This window comes from Zootermopsis nevadensis, unplaced genomic scaffold, assembly GCF_977971745.1.
Source record: "Zootermopsis nevadensis isolate Lab colony 2312 unplaced genomic scaffold, Znev_1.0 Znev_ptg000017l, whole genome shotgun sequence".
In the NCBI taxonomy this organism is placed as follows: domain Eukaryota; kingdom Metazoa; phylum Arthropoda; class Insecta; order Blattodea; family Termopsidae; genus Zootermopsis; species Zootermopsis nevadensis.
Genome location: NW_028259149.1, coordinates 16,894,914 through 16,913,502, shown reverse-complemented (window position 1 = coordinate 16,913,502; position 18,589 = coordinate 16,894,914). Strand labels below are relative to the sequence as shown.

Genomic DNA, 18,589 nt, shown 5'->3' with positions numbered 1-18,589 from the left:
CTCTTGTTTAACAGAGTTCAAAAACCTTTTATTTTGTTTTAAAAGTGAAAATTAACGGAGATGCCATGAACAGGGTCAACACTGAAAATGAACTCGTGCCATGTGGCAGGAGTTTCATACGTAGGCCACTAGGTCGAGTAATTCAAACAGATCCGTTTGAACGTGCACACACATAATGTGTTTACAGAAACGCACAACACCTGGTGAACGGCAGGCACTTCAAAATGCAAACACAGTGGTTTATTTCAAAGAATCCCATATGCTTATTCAGGAAATAGTATAATAACATTCTGTTCCGTTCTAAAGTCAACAAAGCAAGGTACATTTTTATGTATCTACATAAGATGGCTTGTAAAATGACGTGAGGAATAATTCTGGGACATTGAAACAGGCGTAGTGATTAAATATTTTCATTCTTGTAATACAGTTGACTAACTATCAGCGTAAATTACTGCTTGGTATCGGGTCTTTTTGAAGACACGGAAAGTTATTCTGTTATCATATGAGGCGAAGGTTTGTTACTTTCATCATAAAATTCTTTAATTTCTCAGATCCTGAATAATCCCATCTCTCACTGCGGAACAATAATTCCTGAAACACATGAATATTTAAACCCAGGACTGCCACTTTAACGGAGTATTTCTAAGGTTTCTCCGTGTCCTCCTACGAAATTCCGGGATAGCGTATTAAAATTGGCCACAGCGGAATAACTACATCCTTATTACGTCTTCATTAATAATCTGTATGAAGATGGAATTCTTCTGGATGTTGCGCCGTGTAGTCTGGTAGATATTACCGACGTTTCAGAGGTCCTTGCTGCCTCTATCATCAAGGCGATAATCGTAGGGACATCTGAAACGTCGGTAAACTTCTACCAGACTAAACAGCTCAACAACTCAGGAGATAGCCATCTTTAGACTCACCCTCGTAAAAAACCTCAAATCCTATTTAATAATCTATATGATTCATTAGCTGAGATTTCTACACAGAGGCTGTGTTTCTTGAACACCGGGTTCATTAATATTTATCAAGTATGCCTTTAAGCAATAACAATCACTAATCCGCCAATATCAATTAAAGAAAGCAAAAAAACGCTACATGTTTCGGCCTTAGAAGGCCATCTTCACAGTGGTTACTTATCACAAAACGGGATACAACGTTTAAAAAGAATTCATAACACGACATCTATCACTCGACACTAATCAACAGACGCAGTGGAAACATCGTATTTAAATAAACAAACTGACACTGATCATTCAGAACCATCGTACGTTTTGACGCTACAAACTTAATAGAGTGACCAGGAAGGTAAAATTCCTCTGTCTGTCTGGGGATCAAGGAGACAGTCACTTTACTGACTTTTCTCTAGGCTCCTCAACAAACAAAAGAACAATATTATAACAGATCACATTTGTGTAGTTTTAACTCCCTAAATCTGTATTCTGTAGTCAACTGGTTCGATTCCTAGAGGTATTACCGGCTTTATTGAATTCAGATTTCCGTAAACGTCCTCAGTCTTTGTCTATCAAGTTCATTTTATGCTCATCATTAACACTGCATTTATTTTACATAACTTTGGTAGATGAAATATTGTACTTAAGTGCCAAGACTCACTGAAGCAACATTATTCCCTTGTGTGAGTTTGTAACGATCAGCGTTATAGCCATTGTCTTCCCAAACATATTTACATACGTACGCCTATCTATTGTTTCTCAATTTTAGTTAAATGAGACGAAATTAAACTATCCACGGCCCTTAGTCTATTCTTCGTAGGCCCAACACCAAGAGAATGCATGTCGTATATCTTAGTGTGTCACACGCAGGCCGAGACATTCATGAAAATGAAACCAACGTACTCCTTCGTCAGCAAAGTGTTCCTCCGCGGTAGGAAGAACGGACAGGTTTTAAAAGAAGCAGGAGAAGGAATGGGGAAAAAGACAATGTAATAGCACAGTAAGACGAAGACAAAAGAAACAAAGATCTTAATTATTGATTAAATTAGAGGTATATTAACTGCATTTCGTCACACACGCCAGCCGAATGTGTAAGCTTGTTTTACCGCGAGTTCGTGGAGAAAAGACGACGGTGGAGAACCAGTTCAAGTCTGACCAGCCCATATTTAAGTTATCTACGCAGGAGTGACCAACTTCCGTCTCTTTCATCTCCTCCCCCTCTTCTTATTCTTCTTATTCTCCTCCTCCTTCGTCGTCTTTATCATCTGTGAGCCCCTGAATGAGCACAGTATTTAATTCTTTTTTAAAAAAAACGAGGTTTGTGTTCTACCTCGTATAAACGTATACAATCCGAACTCAAATGACTGAACGAGTAGAAATGTCGACAGTATCGTACCAGCCCACCTGAAGTTCCTCCTTCTCCCTTCTGGCTCTTGTCCACACGTTTACCTTCCGCTTCTACCTCCAGACATATTCTTGTCTCTGTCACTCTTACATGTTCTCTTCATCATTTGACACATTTTTTAAATTGTGGATGTTTCGTCGTCGTCACGGCTACCACCACCATCACCACAGAATTCCGAAGTACCAACCACGTCAATGAAAACGTTTGCCAAGGCAGACTGTACCTTAGGGTTTTTTTTAGTGTGGGGGGGAAACGAATAAAAGTGACCAACGTGTAAGGCTAGGATCACAGTCGATCATTCGAGAAGCAAGCGACAGCTACATCGAGTGGTGTTCTGTACATTAAGAACTCGGAGCACCAAGTGTGGGGAGACAGGATGACGGCTATCAGCAAGTGGACGCTGATATTCGCGGCTGTGGGCGTAGCGATTACATCCGCTTTTCCATCACCCGAAGAATACGATGCTAGAGGAAACATCGATGTTCCTACAGAAGAATCAGCGTCTCTTATTGAAGAAGGGGTCGAGACAGCGTATCGATTCTTTCAAAGTTGCGGAGACAAAGAAATTGCACTTTGTTTAAAGATGAGGGCATTGACATTTGTGGACAGAGCACTCAGGAGACCCGGTGATGTGGATCTTGTAGATGGAGTGTCCCTAAAACGAACCCAGGACGACCTCGACGTTTCCCGTGAACTGAACGGTCGGGCTTTGTCAGAGGCTGAACTAGACGCTAGCCTGCCTAAAAATGCTGATGAAAAAGACGCTCAAGTCGAGACGCTGCTAGTTGATAGAATTGCGAGGTTCCTCCAGAGTCACACATTGCAATTCAAGGTTCCTGATTCTGCAATCTCGGAAGTGAAGAAGACACTCGATGAAGGTAAATGTTCCACTTATTTTCATTCCTTAGAGCATCTCCAAAGTCTTTGAAGCAGTGACGATAGTGGTTTATTACTTAATTAAGCAAATTAAGAAGTTGTACATCTTGCGTAATCCTTTCTTATTTTCCAGTAGGGGTCTACACTTTTCTACAGATAAAATTTAACAGATCCCGCTTTCTAGCCCATTGAATTTTGTACATGATTGTCTTATTGGCTTTGTAGACATTGAACGACGTTTCCAACATCAGAGTGTCAGGCATCGAGTTCATACAGGATTTTAAGTCACCCAGTAAATTATATTCATTACAGTTTCTTGGTAGATTTCTTACCAACCTATGAGTATGCGTGTTTCATAAAGTTTTCGTCTTTAAATAAGTAATTACCTTTGCCTTTTAAGATAAATCTGTTGTTATAATCAGTAATACAATTGTAATAATTACTTCGTGGTGTTTGAACCATTCCTCGAATTTTTTATTAGATCAAACTTACACTTTCGTCATCATTAAATACAAAGTGTTTTAGAACTTCAATGGCTACCATTTGCTTTTTCCGATAGAAATAATTTTGTCTGTTTGTAAGATTTGATTTGTTAGCTTTACATAAAAACTCAATATTAAACTGCTACTTTTAAAAGACCCCTTTTAACAGAAGTTATGTGACGATTTAACTCGTTCGCAGGATGGAAAGGGAAACGTAATGTGCTAAAGAATACAATATGTAATACCTTGAATACTTTCTACTGTATTATTTACTTTTTAATTACTGTAGAAGCGTCTTGCAAACAGAGGCCTACAGAGGACTATCTTAGTTTACTAACCAATGAATTATGGTGTAAGAGATCTGTTCTCCAGTGGAGTACATATACCTTGAAATTGCGTCATTCTACTTTACACCTTTACGATATTAATGGCCCTCCACAGCCGGTGCAAATCTACTTCTGTGTTATATTTCAGTTTCTTTTGTACTAAAAATCATTTCTGAGAACTCGACTTTCGACACAGTTAAATAAAAAGGAAAGATGATAAAGGATAATGAAAAGTAACGGTCAGGAAGATAATAAGTTATTGCCACGTAATTCACCTTTAAAAATTAAGGTCACTAACAAGAACCTGAGAGCGGACGGTACTCAGACCAGGTATTTGTCTGTATAACACGTACCTCGATTATTTGGAGGATGTGGACAGACATGACCTCAGGTTGTGCGTTCATTTTATACACTTCGTACATACCACGTGCTTCGCGTATCGCCCTGGAAGTCACTGGCAGGAACACGTACATTAACGACAGAGGCACTGACCTACTTGTACTCGTAAAACAAGAGAAACATGACATGTGATTCATCACATGAGCCTTCATGTGTGAAACCGGAATAATAAAGGATTTGTCTTAGCGACCGCAAGATCTCTAGTACACACTAACGCCATTGGTTACAGTCAGTCACAAAGCGTAGTTTCCTTGACCTCAGCCATGCCGAGGCACAAGAACTGACAAGCAAATAGGAAACTTCTGCTTCGTCACATTTTCTCCTCCTTCATATCATCTTATTCTTCTCTCCAATTTCTTCGTAATTATTACCTTCCTATACTCTTCCATGTATTTCATCTTTCATCATCATAATTTTCTCTATCATCTTCAATCGAAAGTCTTGGTTGAGTGATTAGAATCCTGTTTCGTATTCGGGATGTCCGGGGCTGTTTTCAGGAGCTGGTTGGTATGATACCGCAAACAAGTTTAAAATTTGAAGTAGAAGAAATACAATTAATATAAGAAGGCCTCTAGCACCACTGTTTGCTTTGAGACATGACTTCCAATTATTATTTTTACGCATTTCTAAAACAGGGCTACTTTATATCGGGACTCAATTAAGTTTACGTCAAAGGGGATTCGAACGTGTCATCAAATTTGCTCGTGACAAGACCGTGAACACCTTACATCAAGCGATCACCGGAATTAACTTTCGAAGAAACTAAAACCATATTATTAAGCGTTCAGATAGGTATCTAGTGACTGGATAAAATTGTAGTGAGAATCAAAACCGAAACACAATATATTAATGGGAATCATTACCATTGCCACAATTATTATTTCCTTAAAAAAGTCACGAAATTTATCCCTGATAATATCGAATATTAAACAATGTCCAGAAAATCAATTCTAAAAGTTTGTGACGATGGTGCGTTGTTGAACACTTTTCTGGATATTTTACATCGTCTAATAAATAATATAATAAAATCCACGACGTTTCGGAAATAGGTATAAGCTCTATCGATTGGGCCTAACTGAGTAGGTCTACCTGAAGAAGGAAATAGAGTCCCATCTCCGAAACGTCGTGGATTTTATGATTTTATTTGTAAAAAAACGCAATATCTGCGAAACGCAATATAACGAGGTATGGCTGTATTTTTGTTTATTACTAATGCGTGACCCTATTCTTAGATGTGTCTTAACGCGAATTTAACACCAATGACACAATTTTAATGTAGAAAGAAGTAACTCGTTTCTTGGAACTTGTAAAAAAGATAAAACCACTTCAGTTACTGCATAAAAGATAGATTTAACCGGATCCAAAACTCGGGAATAAAAACTTCACTACAATGGCTGCCTTCTGGGTTGTGTCGCCGTGTAGTCTGCTACAAGTTTACCGACGTTTCAGAGGGCCTCTTCAAACTCACCGTCGTGGAAACCTCAAATCTTATACACGAAATATCCTTAATTTTAGTAATTTGGTTCTATTTTCAGGTTCAATATAGTCATTGAAATCACGACAGGTGTCATACATACACAAACTAAAATAAGCATCCGTACATCTTGGAGGACAAGTTCACTTTAATTATTGAAAGGATAGGAAAGTGTACTCCAATTTGGAGATTACACGTGGGCCTATGTAAAAATACGTTCTTTGTTAATTCTTAACTGAAATAGACATTTGTTTGCACAGCTAATCGCATTACAGATACCTGTAAATCGTTATTCTTGAAGCTCGTTAAATATTAATTACATTGAAACTATTTCAAACAAAAGTAACACATTTTAATAACGCCTGCATGTTATGCCATGTAAGATACACATCAGTTGTTTTCTTAGACATGGAGAAAAATACAGATTAGATCTTAATGTAAAGTAGGGTTGATCCATGTTGATAAAAATGACTCCGGGCCTAATAAGAATAATTTCGGTAGTTTTAAAAGTGAGAATGTTGATGGACGGACGGACAACCACTCTTCACAGTAGGCTTCAGTTTATGCACGTCCTGAAAATAACACGAAATCTGCCCACTTTCAAACAAAACGCCTTATAACGATCAGATTTTTCTACGGTCTGAGTGAAGCCTCACCGAACCATGAAGGCGCTACATAACTTCGACTCTTATTTTTAATTTATTTGTGAATTGTTTAACGATGCTGTCAGCATCTCAGGTTATAGAGCGTCGTATGAAAGGATTATTAACGAACAATGAATTGGAAAGGATATGGAACAAAGCGTTCTTAACCTGATGTGAGATAGTATACCAGCAGTCGTCTGGAGGGACTGAGGAAAAGCACAAAATATCTGTCAGGATTCTCGGTATCACGGGACAATATTTGAATCCAGGACCTTCCGAATGCTAAATACACGGCTGAGATGTTCGGTATCACTGTCTCCTAAAAAGTTAAAAACAGTCAATAATAATCTACGTTGTTATTCTATAGTAATGTTTAGATGTTTAATCTTTTTGCAATTAAACGCGAATTTAGATGTCCATAATAGTCACACCGGGACGAACTAAGATCTCCCAAAATTTGTTAAGTATTTCGTCTGTCAAAGATAATTGCGTAGGTGGGTAATTATATTTGCGTAGAGGCCGGTTCGGATTAATTTCTTCAGAAAAATTACCATATATCACCTACTTCAAAACATCTCTGAATAAACAACTACACATTATACTTGTCGACTTAACATAATTAAAATATACTCGAAAGTAATAATTTTCATTATTAATTATTAATATCGTATACACTGATTGTTTTATGAACAGATATACCAAAATCTACAGTGAACCATTTTCAATGGTGTGAAATATAAACAATTGTAGAAATAACATTTATCTTTTACGCTCATATTGACAACACGTGCTTTAGATCGTTTGCAAGGATTCCATTTCATCTTTTGTTGTAGCAAAAAACAAAGTCATCGCGGTAGTTGAGGACAGGCAAAAACCTGTAGGTTCTTGTGCTAGACATTGAAACGACTAGTGAAATCTGCAGTCACTTTCGTTAAAACCGTCGCTATACAAACCCTGTGAAATAAAAGGAAAAGCCAAGTCACTGTACAAGATTTAATAGAATGGCTGAAGAGAGAACAAGTATTACGTCACCACGTCTGAATAATATATATATATATATATATATATATATATATATATATATATATATATATACGACACTCCTTTCTCTCCACGTGGATTCGACATAAGAACCTCTTCATGTAACTGACATTTGACGAATTCACTGTACTTCATGTAAGGTCATGTAAGGTACATCCCTTAGACTGCCTTAATTGACGTTAGATCACTGAGACTTTCTTTGAAAAATGAATGCTCAACCGGTTAACAAGTTCCTTAGTTTTATGAGACGCAAAGTTAGTCACCGTTTTCACATTGGAACAGGATCGCAGTTTTTATATTAACCGTGTTAGTCCGTCTAACATATTTTGAAACAAAAAAAGAATTCTCCTGTCTTGCTTTCGTGGTTAAATGATACTTTATACACTACGGTGTAGCAGAACCGATCAAACAAAACGCACTGTCAGCCATCTCGACGGTAAAGTGACTTAAGCTTGCTATGAGCGTCTGTCTGGCTGATGCTGACTAATTATCTTTAACGTTTCTGGTGTGTTGCATTATATGGGGTACCACTGAAGCGAGAAAGTCAGACTAAGAATATTTTTTTATATTTTGTTTCTCGAAGAAGCAACCGGGCTGACATGATCCCTCCGCCCTGCTATGGAAACTTCGTTGTGTTAGTTTATAGCCATCATGTTTTTAATGTAAGGAATTAAAGGTGTACCCATATAGTAGCACAACTTGCATGTCGACTGAAAACAACGAAATGCATTTTAAGATGATGATTTTATAAGACTGTATAAAATAAATAATTAATGAAATATCAAATTATTATATTGGTCTTAGATTTCTCTCCGGAAGTATTGATAGACTTCTTTGTTTGAACTAACCTAACAACATTACGTGACCTATATAAGCGTTCAAATTTTGTAACTCCTTCTTTCTCCGGGGGTTAAGCAGATGAAAAATTTAGTGCAGATGTTAAGAATTCATGGAGTTTTACCTTCATCCCCACACATGTTTATTACGCTGTGCTCAGACACAAGAAACAATTAACCCTGAATACAACATAACCCCACAGGACTTAAACATTTCTTTTGATTTATAATAGTTTTCGTTTGGTAAGATTTAAGGTTCTCATTGCGGTGAGTACAAAGATGGCTGTCTTCTGGGCCGTATCGCCCTGATGATGGAGGCAGCAAGGACCTCTGAAACTTCTACCAGACTACATAGCGCTACAACCCAGAAGGCAGACATCTTAGATTAGCAAGTCTACTACACCGCGCATACCCTAATCATTTATTTGCGATAAAAATCATGAGGAATTAATGGTATATATTTAATCTGAGTGTTACCGGCTCCATTTCCGTTGTCACCACGCACGACGCATCCTAAGACTGAAAACAAAGGACACGTCCTTCAGATATGGAGGGAAACGTATTAAATATTCGCTAAAGGCCAACAGGGATTTCCTCCAGCTTGGGAATTGAATGTTACACAGAACCTCTCTCATTTTCTTTCAAAAACAGACAAAGAATTTAAATATAGGCCTAATTTATCTACAGCGTCTGAAAAAAACACTCGAACATTGTCGTGTAAGACGGTTTCCATGCCATGAATCAAATCCGGGTCCGACCTACTATGAAGGAGCAATGCTTAACCATATTTGTCATGGGTACTTGCATTACGAACTCTGTGGGCCAGACTGAGCTCATTGTCACAACCATATGCCATCACATACATACTTCTTAAGAAACCTGAGACTAATAAACCCATTCATTATGGTCAATGTTGCAATAGGGCGAGTTTATATCTTTGTGAAACTTGGGTTACCTATCCCCAAGATGATAAATGAGTGATGAGTGAACTGTAGCAGCAATGGAATAATACAGAGGAAAACCGAAGGCCTTGGAGAAAATCTTTTCTAGTACTTCTTTGTACCACAAGTCCCACGTGGACTGACCTGGGCGTAAACCCGGACGTCCGTTGCCCTAGTAGGTACATCTAAAGTTAAGTGTCTTAATCTTGACCTTAATATTTCAATTGAAAGTCAGATATCCGGCGTACAGCTTCCAGGTCAAACAAGGACAGATGAAGCCGGTGAGTAACCCGACGTAAAGCAGGAGGGCACGTCGTATTTACCCAGCGAGTTTCCTGTTTGACTCCTTTCGGAATGTTATCAATGAAAGCGAACTTAAGACAAGATACGTAACTTGTATTAAGATGATTCGTCTGACAAAACAAGCAGATACATTTACTATATGGAGCTGCTTTCTACCTGTTTTCTTTTCGATGTTCCATATATTCGACTTCAGAGTGATATCCAAAGGCACAAGTCCATTATTTTCAAATTTACATTGCACAGATATACGAAGACAAATATTTCCTCCGCATTAAGTTTAGTTTTCAACTTATCATTATCGATTTTTTTTCAGAAGGGATCAGCTACAATACAATCGGAAATCCCTCTCTTCAGCTCGAAACAAATTTACTGTATCATAAGACACCCTGTTCTCCGAACTTCAAAATCTGAGCCCTGATTTTTCGAGATTATCAAAGATACTTCTGTTGTCCGAAACTTACCAACTAAATCGAATTGTTTCAGCACGAGGGAAGAAGAAGAGGTTGAAGATGTTGTTGCCTCTTCTCCTGCTTTTCAAGCTGAAGGCTGCTGCTTTGATTCCCCTGGCACTGGGCGGCTTGGCACTCCTGGCTCTGAAGGCCCTACTTGTGGGTAAACTCGCTCTGCTCCTGGCAGGACTTATCGGCCTCCAGAAACTACTGGGAAACAAGCAAAACACCCAAACCTACGAAGTAGTGGCTCACCCACATTACACGCACAGTTCCTACGGCGATGAACATGGGCACGGTCACTACGGCAGAGCTCTACCCGACGCCGAGAACAACGATCCACATCAACTCGCCTACCGGGCGTATTCTGCCGACACGAAGCAGGAATAGTTGAAATTACCAGGCTTAAAATATAAACTACACAAATCCTGTTTCCAAGTCGTTTTCATGGGTGTAAAGACGATGTCAAGAATATTTATGCTGAGGTCGCAATTAGATCGAGTCCGATATTTTATTTTGGTAATGTAACTGTCGTTTGTTTGTATACAAATGCACTTTCCGGAGAGAAATAGTCACGCAAAGGACAAATATAAAGTCTTTTAGCACCTAAATTATTTAATTACAGACGAAAATTAGTATAACAATGTAAACCGCACTTTATTATAAAACAATGAAAAACATCTAAGAAAATATTTCTCAGATACACGCTACCTCTTTCACACTAAATATCAACAAGCAGATCTGTTTTCCATAGACATTACTAGAGACTAAACTGGATACTTGATTCGTGGATAGATCAGAGACTTATATACTTTTACACGACAAAACCTAAAGAACACAAATTCCGGAGAAGAATTGGTAATTATCTTAGCCTATATACTGTATAACGACATTACTTATATCACATTTACTAGCATTTAAACGCTTAGTCATTTTATTGACTGTACAAATAACCGTATTATACTTGTATATTTCCATGGAAACCCAAAGTTTCCGTTCTTGGATACCAACAAATAATTATTATTATTATAATTTCTGAAGTAATGAGTAAATTAAAGACTGGAAAGAATAATACCTCAAAACGACATATCTCTTTCTTAACACTGAAAAGATTACATATATTTCTGTTAAATGTTTACATGTGAATATTTTTGAGGAAGTTATATCTTGACTTTTAAATTGGACATTGACTTAGAGATGAAAAACAAAAAAATCTTGAAGTTTATCGTAACTTAATTAAGTGAAAAACCATAAACAAAATGCTGACAAGAGATTCATGTTCCCATCACCCACGATTAGAAGCCATTGCTTTAAAACATTAATTACGATAACGCGGAACTACTCGGGGAAGGAGTATTTCTCAACACGACCAAAGATGTGACTAACAATAAAACATTAGTTCTGTTTTGCTTTTGATGAGACTGTGAGTAGTTAGACCAGAACGCTGTGACTGACTGACAGAATGACTGGTTTCATAGACGACCCCGGCTAACGGAACATTCACTGACGGCGACTGCTACATATAACTAGGTCACCAACTTCAACATTAAAACTAAAACAAACAAAATATTTATAATTATCATTGTTAATATTGTTGAATTACATTTGTATGTTCCATTCTTAAATTAATTATTTAATAATTTAAATGTTTCTTAATAAAATTTGATATTTTTAAGTTGCAAGTCTATTTATTTCAAAACACATTAACATTTAACCCATCGAAAAAAAGTACGATTAGCTTAATATGCAGGTCAGACGGTAGATACAACAAATGCTTGCAGAAAATTGTTGTGGAACCCACTAAGGAAATTCTCACTTGAAGAAATGCAAAAAAACTTGAAGGGTACAGGAAGGGTGCATTTCAGAAAGGCAGAATGTGATGACTGGAAGTGGACAGAAGTTGTCACTAATATTGAGCAGTTGCTACATAATTACAAGTGCGTGGCACAGCATATTTATTATCGAAGATTGCTATCTTCTGTGTTGAATCGCCCTGATGACGGAGGCAGTATGACCTCTGAAACGTTGGTAAACATCGACCAGACTACACAGCGCAACAACCCAGAAGACAGAAATCTTCATACTCATCGCCCTGATGATGGAGGCAGTATGACCTCTGAAACATTGGTTAACATCGACCAGACTACACAGCGCAACAACCCAGAAGACAGAAATCTTCATACTCATCGCCCTGATGATGGAGGCAGTATGACCTCTGAAACATTGGTTAACATCGACCAGACTACACAGCGCAACAACCCAGAAGACAGAAATCTTCATACTCATCGCCCTGATGATGGAGGCAGTATGACCTCTGAAACGTTGGTTAACATCGACCAGTCTACACAGCGCAATAACCCAGAAGACAGAAATCTTCATACCCTGATGATGGAGGCAGTATGACACTGACCGTGGCGTACCGAGCCGAGTCGAAATTACTAATATAAAGTACAGACGCCAGAAATACCAAGTTTCATTCACATCCATAGGGTAGTCATGAAAAAGACGAAAATAAAACATTATTTTGAGTATTTTACATACAATGGGTTTTATCTGACCTTGCGTGAGAGCCGACTTTAGTTTCCGTTAGAAAGGGTTTGTGTTTTGTTCATCTTTGCGTGTCCACTGGGAAAGATTCATTTATCAGATAATTAAAACTGGGCCAAAAATACATATAATTCGTTTAATAAAAATATAAAACAAATACACATTCATACAAGCAGATGTTAAATTTATATTATCAATTACATTTATTACAAACACGCTAATTTAAATAATTAACAAATTTATTTATTTTTATATAGCAATCAGATACAAGTACCGTTCTTTTGTTGTAAATTAAACGTCTTTGAAACTTTCTCTTACAGAGAAAACAAATGATAACAAATCTGAATATATTACACGTTAGTTCCATGCCATTAACACGGTTCAAGAGAGAATATATACGCCGAAACCCACAAGTTTCTGTTACAATTGTTCAGAAGTTCTTTAGTGATGGTTATTCTGATGGCTAGGCTGTTTCTTCCTCTCGCGAGCTTCGTGTACATCTGTGGTTCTGTTGTGATGCCATCAGAGGAAAACTATCCTGATAATGATCGGAACTATGGTTTCAGTTACACTTTTCACCAATGTCTGCGGAATGAACATGGACATTCTATTGGACACGTGTTACCTTGTTTCAATAAAGGCGCTCTAGCTGGTCTAATGGACGCCAGTGAACATGAGAGTGTAGAGATTTCACATGGTGTGACTTTGATCAAGGATTTAAACGACAAATCACCTAAGACAGTCGTCACACCAGATATGGACACTACCGATTACAGGAACGTATTGGAGGCGACTGCAGAATTAATTGCGAGGAGATCTTTGAGATGGGATATGAGTCTTATCCATCCGGGATTATTCATGAAAGTAGGGCCCATGGTTAACGGTGCAGGGGTGATGGAATTCGTCATTGAACGGGGCTACCCCACATACAATGACCGGACAGCAGGAACGGGTGCGTACAATTAGTGATATTTTATTTATTTAGTGTTCTGTCTGACGACAGGTCCATATGAACAGGATCCTTCCATCCTTTTCTCGGACTGGGACCTGTTCATATACGTTCTTGGCAGATGATCCAGAAGTGGTTTGCCATTGCCTTCTTCTGTGTGTGAATGGAGTAATTGTTGGGATGCCACGGAAGCCCCCGGAGGAAAACTCCGTGTTTCCTAGACCACGGCCTTGCTCAACACAAGTTATAAATTCGGGCACCGCCGGGAATCGAACCCGAGACCCCAGGATTACAAGGCCAGCGTTCTAACCGCTAGACCACTTCATCTTATTATTATTTAGTGTTCTGTCTGACGACAGGTCCATATGAATAGAATCCTTCCATCCTTTTCTTGGACTGGGACCTGTTCATATACGTTCTTGGCAGATGATCCAGAAGTGGTTTGCCATTGCCTTTTTCTGTGTGTGAATGGAGTAATTGTTGGGATGCCACGGAGGAAAACTCCGTGTTGCCTAGACCACGGTCTTGCCCAACACAAGTTATAAATTCGGGCACCGCCGGGAATCGAACCCGAGACCCCAGGATTACAAGTATTTTATAACTACATTACCTCTTTGTCATCTTAATCTTCCCACATTACAAATACAGCACCTGTTGGGTGTGGACATCTATCGACATCTTCCGAAAGCCTGACAATTTCTAACCCTTCTGAAGCCAAATTTTTGTGCTGACTAAATGTGGTTAGTATATAGTTTATGAAATTTCTGTATGGATTTGAAAAGTGGTCTATAATTATAATTGAGGGATCGGAAACATTTTAAGAAAGAAAGAGCTTTTTGTAATAAAACAAAAGCTTTATGGAAAGTAGCTTTATGTGTGTATATCTTTGTTTTCCAGATGAAGCCAAAGAGATTTCCACTCGTAAGTGCATTTGAAAGTAATTTTGTAAAAATTAAAAAGAAACCATTATATCATCTTGAACAGATTGACCAAATAATTACTAATATAAATTTCATATATAAGAAAGAAGAATGTAATGTTATTTATTAAATATATAATAGGCCTACCTACATATTAAGTTATACTCAATTAATTATAAATATTTCCTGTAGTACGCCATTCATTTGAGGGATGAGTCGACACGTATGTACAGTACATACCTGTTAGTTTGTTTTTGCTAAAATTAATAGGGAGCCTTATGCGGTTTGCGAACTGTCGGTTGCTGACCGCTATTCTAAGCAAGTCTAAGTTAGTCTGAGTGTCTGAATGTACTCTGACGTGAGGTAAGAGAAAATTATGTATTTGTATGACCAGAACTTGGGGTGTAATAAGACCCTTATTTAGGGAAATAGAGTTAACTTACTCACTTCTAAGTATTTGTCGTCCATTTTGGAGTAAGCCTTTGTTTATTCTAAGTGATCATTTTTCTTATTTTATGTAAATTCCGCAATGTTAATTATGCAATGACATTCCTCTAAAACCATTTGTGAAAGTGTTATAATAAATGCCCACCCCTGAAAAAAGTTAAAAAACGCCAAAGCATTCCTCAAAATCAATGTCTTTTTGATGAAACAGTAATTTAAAAATATTATTACAAATTAATTTATAATCTCATCGCTGTTCTGTGGTTACATTCTAGTTCTCTGATCTTGCGCTAGAGGCTGCTATATTCTCACAGACAACTTGTGTTAACGACATCTTGTGTATAATGTTTCAATCACATGAAGCGAATAATTGTTCGGTTTCGTTGGATCAGTCATTTCTGGACGCGGTGAAGGAACTGTAGGTTGCCTGCCTAACATAATCACCAGTTAAGTCATATTTACATTAGAACATCACATGTCGTGTAAAAAGTGATTTTCTAATGTAAATCGAACATTTCGACAGAGAATATCATTTAATATATTTTAAATATTTAAATGTTAATTATGGTAATATTTTAATATTTAATAGGAATTTTATTGTAATTAGACTGACAAGATTTAAACAAATATATATTTATCACAATATGACGCAACTTTATCATCTTAGGAAATTTTAGCTGACGTCAAGACACTATTTTTGTATTCACCTGGAGTTACCAAATAATACGTGAAATATGTTAGTATAGATAATAACGTGGCCGAGGTTCAAACCCGGCAACTTCTCCTAGGTAGTGCCTTGGAGATGAAGCTGGACATATTTCACATATCGACACTAAACAATACGATACGATCTCTTCAGTCTTGGAGTGGAAACTCCAAATAAAGTTATGTAGAAAGGAGCCTTATTTTGTCTTGGGGCAAACATTTCCAAATTTTTATAGTTCTCTGATGATGCTGTCTGAATTCTAGAGACAGTCTATAGCGTAGAACAGGAGGACGATGGTATATTTCCATTCAAAATCGTTGTTCAATGGAATTTTTAAGCCATGAAAACATACTGTGACATTTTGTGACGAGGAGTAGACTTAATGAATGTGCTTTTCATTCACTTGTGTGACACGCATTCACATTGCGAGGCTAATGTGTTAGTTACAGTACCAATTTGTAACACCATATTCAGGTTACTGCTACAAGCATAAGAACTCGCAGATGCTCGTTTCTGCGCTTACAGAACAGAACAGCTTAAGAATTGTCTGCAAAGGCACAACCTGTCTTCATGAGTCGCATCGTCCCAGTTACATTAAACAAACTGGGCGACATATATTCAGACGAAGCGGCTGGTTTCCACATCTGCTCTCTCCTTCAGATTCTCGCAACTTCTGTTCATAAAAACGCTTAAATTACTTCACGTATCTTAAGTAATTTCACGTCTTCCAAGTAATTCTTTCCATTCAGGGCTCTCGGTACGAATTTCTGTATAGGTTTATCATCTGACCCGTACCATCCTCTTGATTTCAATTCAATTTATTTATTAAAACAGCCAAACACTAACAAAAATTTATTAAAAAATAATTAATAAGTAAATGAGCTAAATATTATGCATAAATAAAATATTAATTAAATTAAAATCATAAGATATTGTAATTGCGTCATATTGTGAATATTATAACAATTATTAATTTTAATCCGTCTTATCACAATATTTTAAATTTCTTATAATTAAGATAATAAAATATCATTGATGTTCCATATCGATTGATCGATTTACATTCTTAAATATATTTTACACCTGATGATGGTTTTATAAAAACTGAAACATGTTGTGTAAATGTTCCGAAATGTAAATCGATCAATCGATATGGAACATCAATGATATTTTATTATCTTAATTATAAGAAATTTTAAATATTGTGATAAGACGGATTAAAATAAATAATTGTTATAAAATTAAAATCAGTTCAAATTTTGAACAAATAATAATATATTTCGAAGTGTACTAGTTGTGAAGAACCTTACGATGTACATTTCCTCAGCCTTATGTTACTCATGTCCCATATATATTCTTCAGGAACCAATGTTTCATATTTTCAAACTTCTTCATTGTTTCAGGTGGACTTATCTTGAGACACATCCTGGTGCCCCTGCTATTGGGATTTAAACTGAAATTGATCACACTCATTCCTCTACTCATCGGTGTTGTGATCATCGTCTCGAAGAAGGCCCTATTGCTAAGCAAGTTGGCGGTGTTCGTTACTACGGTCCTCGGCCTAAACTCTTTGCTATTCCTAGAGCAACCACAACAGTCTCATTTACAGAACACATTCGGGGATTCCTTCGGGCCCCTGGGACCACAGACATTTTCCCATCATAACAAAGACAGTCTTCACCAATATGAAGGACAGTTTGACGATTTTCGGGAACCCGTTTATAGAGAAAGGGACAGGATTGGTAATATTATGGAACCCAAAGGAATTCGAAATTTCGTATGGGAGGAAACTGATAAATCTTAAGGCATTACTTCAAATTTAAATTCGCCACAAATACATACAGCAGGACGCATTTTGGTTATTGGTTACACACTATTTTTAATGATCCTACCAACTATAAGCACTTCTCATCTCTCCTACGCACTCGCATTTGTGTCCTTAATTTGATAATCACAAAACGTGTTCCGTACAGAGGCGGATAAAGCAAGTTTAAACAGAACAATGATGAACAACGAGAGAAAGAAGAAATATGTGGGCACAAGGACTGTTCTGTAAGATTTACAGTTGCATTTAATGAGTAATTAATGTTAGTAATGCATTTCATTAAGATTTATTGCTTAACAAGTTCTGAAACATTCGAATATAATTATAGTCTAGTGGCAAATGACAGCTTTAGCAAAAAGATTTCCTGCCCGAATTTATAACTTGTGTTGGGCAAGGCCGTGGTCTAGGCAACACGGAGTTTTCCTCCGTGGCATCCCAACAATTACTCCATTCACACACAGAAGAAGGCAATGGCAAACCACTTCTGGATCATCTGCCAAGAACGTATATGAACAGGTCCCAGTCCGAGAAAAGGATGGAAGGATCCTGTTCATATGGACCTGTCGTCAGACAGAACACTAATTAATTAATTAATTACTATAGAGCAGAACACATATTACAAATGTGTTATTTGAAACTTCGCACAGTTCATTGGTCGAAACGTTTATATAGGAATCTGTTATTACATAACTACTATCCATCACGCCACAGATAACTCGGAAAACATAGTCTTTTTTTCGTTCTTGGAGAAAAAATAATTTAGCTAAATATGTTAATTATAATAAGATCTACACTGTACTATATAATCAATATTATGTACAAAGATTCGTTTTTTCAGAAAACTGACAAGTCCGAGACGTGGAAGTATGAATTATATAGGGCGGATTCAAACGGAAATGAAATTCGCCCAACAAACTTTCGATCTACTCCACAAAATTCAACTTCATTGAAGCCGGTTTATAAGTTTAAGAAAACGTGTGGTAGGCCAGAAATATTTCATGAAATAGATTCTACATAGGCCTACATATAAACAGAAAGTTCCTGTAGTAACCAGCTTCAGGACGAAACT

General features: G+C 37.3%; 2 protein-coding genes and 1 long non-coding RNA gene across 5 annotated transcripts in view; 2 read left to right on the top strand and 1 right to left on the bottom strand.

Annotated features, from left to right (window-relative positions):
- Nucleotides 1-18,589, bottom strand: part of LOC110829473 (uncharacterized) — a 414,372-nt gene that overhangs the window by 142,514 nt on the left and 253,269 nt on the right. The gene's annotated exons all lie outside the window — the stretch shown is intronic.
- On the top strand, nt 2,631-11,804 carry LOC110829468 (DUF1676 domain-containing protein Osi9). Its single transcript, XM_022063198.2, has 2 exons — nt 2,631-3,236; nt 10,164-11,804. Exons 1-2 carry the CDS (start codon nt 2,735-2,737, stop codon nt 10,517-10,519), a joined length of 858 nt encoding a protein of 285 aa, XP_021918890.2. The 5' UTR covers nt 2,631-2,734; the 3' UTR covers nt 10,520-11,804.
- On the top strand, nt 13,133-17,973 carry Osi10a (Osiris 10a). The gene is made up of 2 exons (XM_087350999.1): nt 13,133-13,628; nt 17,099-17,973. Exons 1-2 carry the CDS (start codon nt 13,136-13,138, stop codon nt 17,497-17,499), a joined length of 894 nt encoding a protein of 297 aa, XP_087207125.1. The 5' UTR covers nt 13,133-13,135; the 3' UTR covers nt 17,500-17,973.

Excerpts from the sequence above, each read along its gene's own strand:
- LOC110829468 (XM_022063198.2), top strand. The coding sequence starts at position 2,735 with ATGACGGCTATCAGCAAGTGGACGCTGATATTCGCGGCTGTGGGCGTA. Across the intron at positions 3,237-10,163 it reads GAAGAAGACACTCGATGAAG|CACGAGGGAAGAAGAAGAGG; the intron begins GTAAATGTTCCA and ends GAATTGTTTCAG.
- Osi10a (XM_087350999.1), top strand. The coding sequence starts at position 13,136 with ATGGCTAGGCTGTTTCTTCCTCTCGCGAGCTTCGTGTACATCTGTGGT. Across the intron at positions 13,629-17,098 it reads TGACCGGACAGCAGGAACGG|GTGGACTTATCTTGAGACAC; the intron begins GTGCGTACAATT and ends TCATTGTTTCAG.